This window comes from Myotis davidii, unplaced genomic scaffold, assembly GCF_000327345.1.
Source record: "Myotis davidii unplaced genomic scaffold, ASM32734v1 scaffold892, whole genome shotgun sequence".
Classification (NCBI taxonomy): domain Eukaryota; kingdom Metazoa; phylum Chordata; class Mammalia; order Chiroptera; family Vespertilionidae; genus Myotis; species Myotis davidii.
This window is the reverse complement of record NW_006284341.1, coordinates 608,403-610,661: the sequence shown is the minus strand read 5'-3', so window position 1 is coordinate 610,661 and position 2,259 is coordinate 608,403. Positions and strand designations below refer to the sequence as shown.

At 42.1% G+C, this 2,259-nt stretch overlaps 1 protein-coding gene across 1 annotated transcript in view; it reads right to left on the bottom strand.

Moving 5' to 3' along the window:
- Window positions 1–2,259, bottom strand: part of CCDC158 (coiled-coil domain containing 158) — an 84,506-nt gene that overhangs the window by 37,044 nt on the left and 45,203 nt on the right. The window contains exons 10-11 of the mRNA XM_015570218.1: window positions 1,427–1,624; window positions 18–271 (exon numbers count right to left, since the gene is read on the bottom strand). Of these exons, the coding sequence (XP_015425704.1) occupies window positions 18–271; window positions 1,427–1,624 (452 nt within the window). The remainder of the gene's footprint in view (window positions 1–17; window positions 272–1,426; window positions 1,625–2,259) is intronic.

Here is a 2,259-nt window from a genome sequence, read left to right as displayed (position 1 = left end):
CTTCCTTCTTCAGTTGCTGCCTCTCCTGCAGCTTCAGGTCGACCCGGGAGCGCAGCTTGGTGATCTCCGCGTTGGTGGCCTCAATGGCTCTCTCTTTTTCCTGGAGGGAAGCGGTCAAGTCCGACACGGTCCTCTCGGAGCTCTCCAGGGTCATTTTCTTGGCTGTCAACTCTTCCACGACTTTGCGGAGCATCTCTTTGGTGGATTCAAGCTGAGCGGTCAAGGAGGACACTTTTTCTAGGCTTTCATTCTTTCCTTGAATTGCTGCCATCTGATCGTTAGAGAAAAAAGAATTTCATGGATTTGGGCAGATAGGTAGCGGTAACCTCAAGAGATATAACAAGTTAGCTTAAACACATGCAATCATTCATCGGATAATAATGACTTAGGCCAACTCAAATCATTTTGCTCTCAGAACTCCTATAGACCATAGGCTGACACGTATTAATTAGAACAAGGTGGAGAGGCCTTAATTAAATATTAATGTTCCCCCAAAAGGGTTGTCTAGTGTGGGGATCTTAGGAAGATCTCTCTGAGGATGTTTTCCATACCAATTTAAGTTAAGATAACACTGGCAACAGGGGGAAGTGTGGTAGGGTTGTAGGTAACTGCCTTTTCTATTTCCCATCAATCTGCTCTTTAATTCTACCCCTTAGGGAAAAGTGAGTAATAGCTTTTATCCAACATACATTCACATTCTCTGGCCCTTGTTAGGAAAAGAGTAAGAGTCTAAATTCTAATCGCTTCTTTCATCTTTCTTCTTTCCCAGATTGGGCCAGACAATAGGAAAGTGGCTTTGCCTGGGTCTAAGCCAAGGCTGGTCCCTTTGGTTTGCTTTCACATTTGGGAAGGTTACTCTTCTGTGGCATGCTGTGTGTGTGTGTGTGTGTGTGTGTGGTGCTTGTTATGTCTCTGTGACAGTAAGTGGCAATGGAGCCATGTCCTTCCAGTGCGGAGGGCCACACTCTTAACGAGTGCACCGTGTCTCCCTACCGGCGCACTGACCTGGAGTGCACCATCCTGTGCACTCAATCCGCTTGGAGAAAAGTAAAAACAAAACCAAAGGTTCCCCTAAAAACCTTCCACTCGGCTGTTCCTAAGCTCTCCCTATGGTTTGATGCTTCTCTGAAATAAGCAATTATTAGGGCACCAAATTCTAGGTGAAAAAGGCAACTGGGCGGGAATTTCATTACTCAACAATGGACACAAATGAGAAAAAGCTTAACATTTTAAATTTAGTAAGTGGTCAAAAATATTGAAATCACAGGTGTTTAAAGCTTGTTCATTGAAGCCACAGCTCTACTTTAGAACTATTTTAGGCCCATACATGTGTGTTTTTGTTAAAGCTTTACCAGTGAGACATAAAATACGTCATCCCCTGATCCCCAAGAGACCACTGGGAGAAGCTGTCCTGCGTCCTGCTGACCTGCCGTTCCATCTGGCCCTGACACTCGTTCTTCATGGCCTTGAGGAGGGCTTCCAGGCGCTGCACCTCCATGTTCCTGTCGTCCAGCTCCCGCCGCAGGTGGTCAATGGTGATGCTGTTGCCGGTGTCCCGGTCCCACAGACGCTTGTTCTGCTCCTTCTCCAGACTCAGCTCCTTCTCTCGCTTATGGAGATCGGCCTACAAGAAGTGAGGTGTGTTTCCCCCTTAGTAGCAAATAATAAAAATAAAGCTCTATGTTCCTTATGTCATCTTTGGAGTTTTTATGTGATTTGAGAATACTTTGATTTTGGAATTAGATTCCTTTTTAATAGCTCGATTATGAACATTTCTTAGAAAAATAAGTTGACATTTTGCTTACTTGTAATTTTAGCATTACAAGTAAATCTCAATGGACTCCACATAATATGTAATAAAAAGGAAAATGCAGTAGATTTTTAAAGTTATCTGTTTTTAATTTTTGAATTTTCTAACAAAGTTATTATGTTTCACATCAAGTGTGTTCCTGTAATAAAGAAATGCTCAAAAGGTTGAGGGAATAGCAATAGTAATTGGGGTTACTGATTCAGAAATGCAGACTAGTGTCCCATACTAGGATTGGAATAGCGATTAGGCTGTGAATAGAATTACCTCCCTCCTCAGTTACTAAAAAAATACATTCTATAGAGCAGTGATGGCGAACCTATGACACGTGTGTCAGAGGTGACACGTGTGTCAGAAGTGACACGCAAACTCATTTTTTTGGTTGATTTTTCTTTGTTAAATGGCATTTAAATATATAAAATAAATATCAAAAATATAAATCTTTGTTTTAC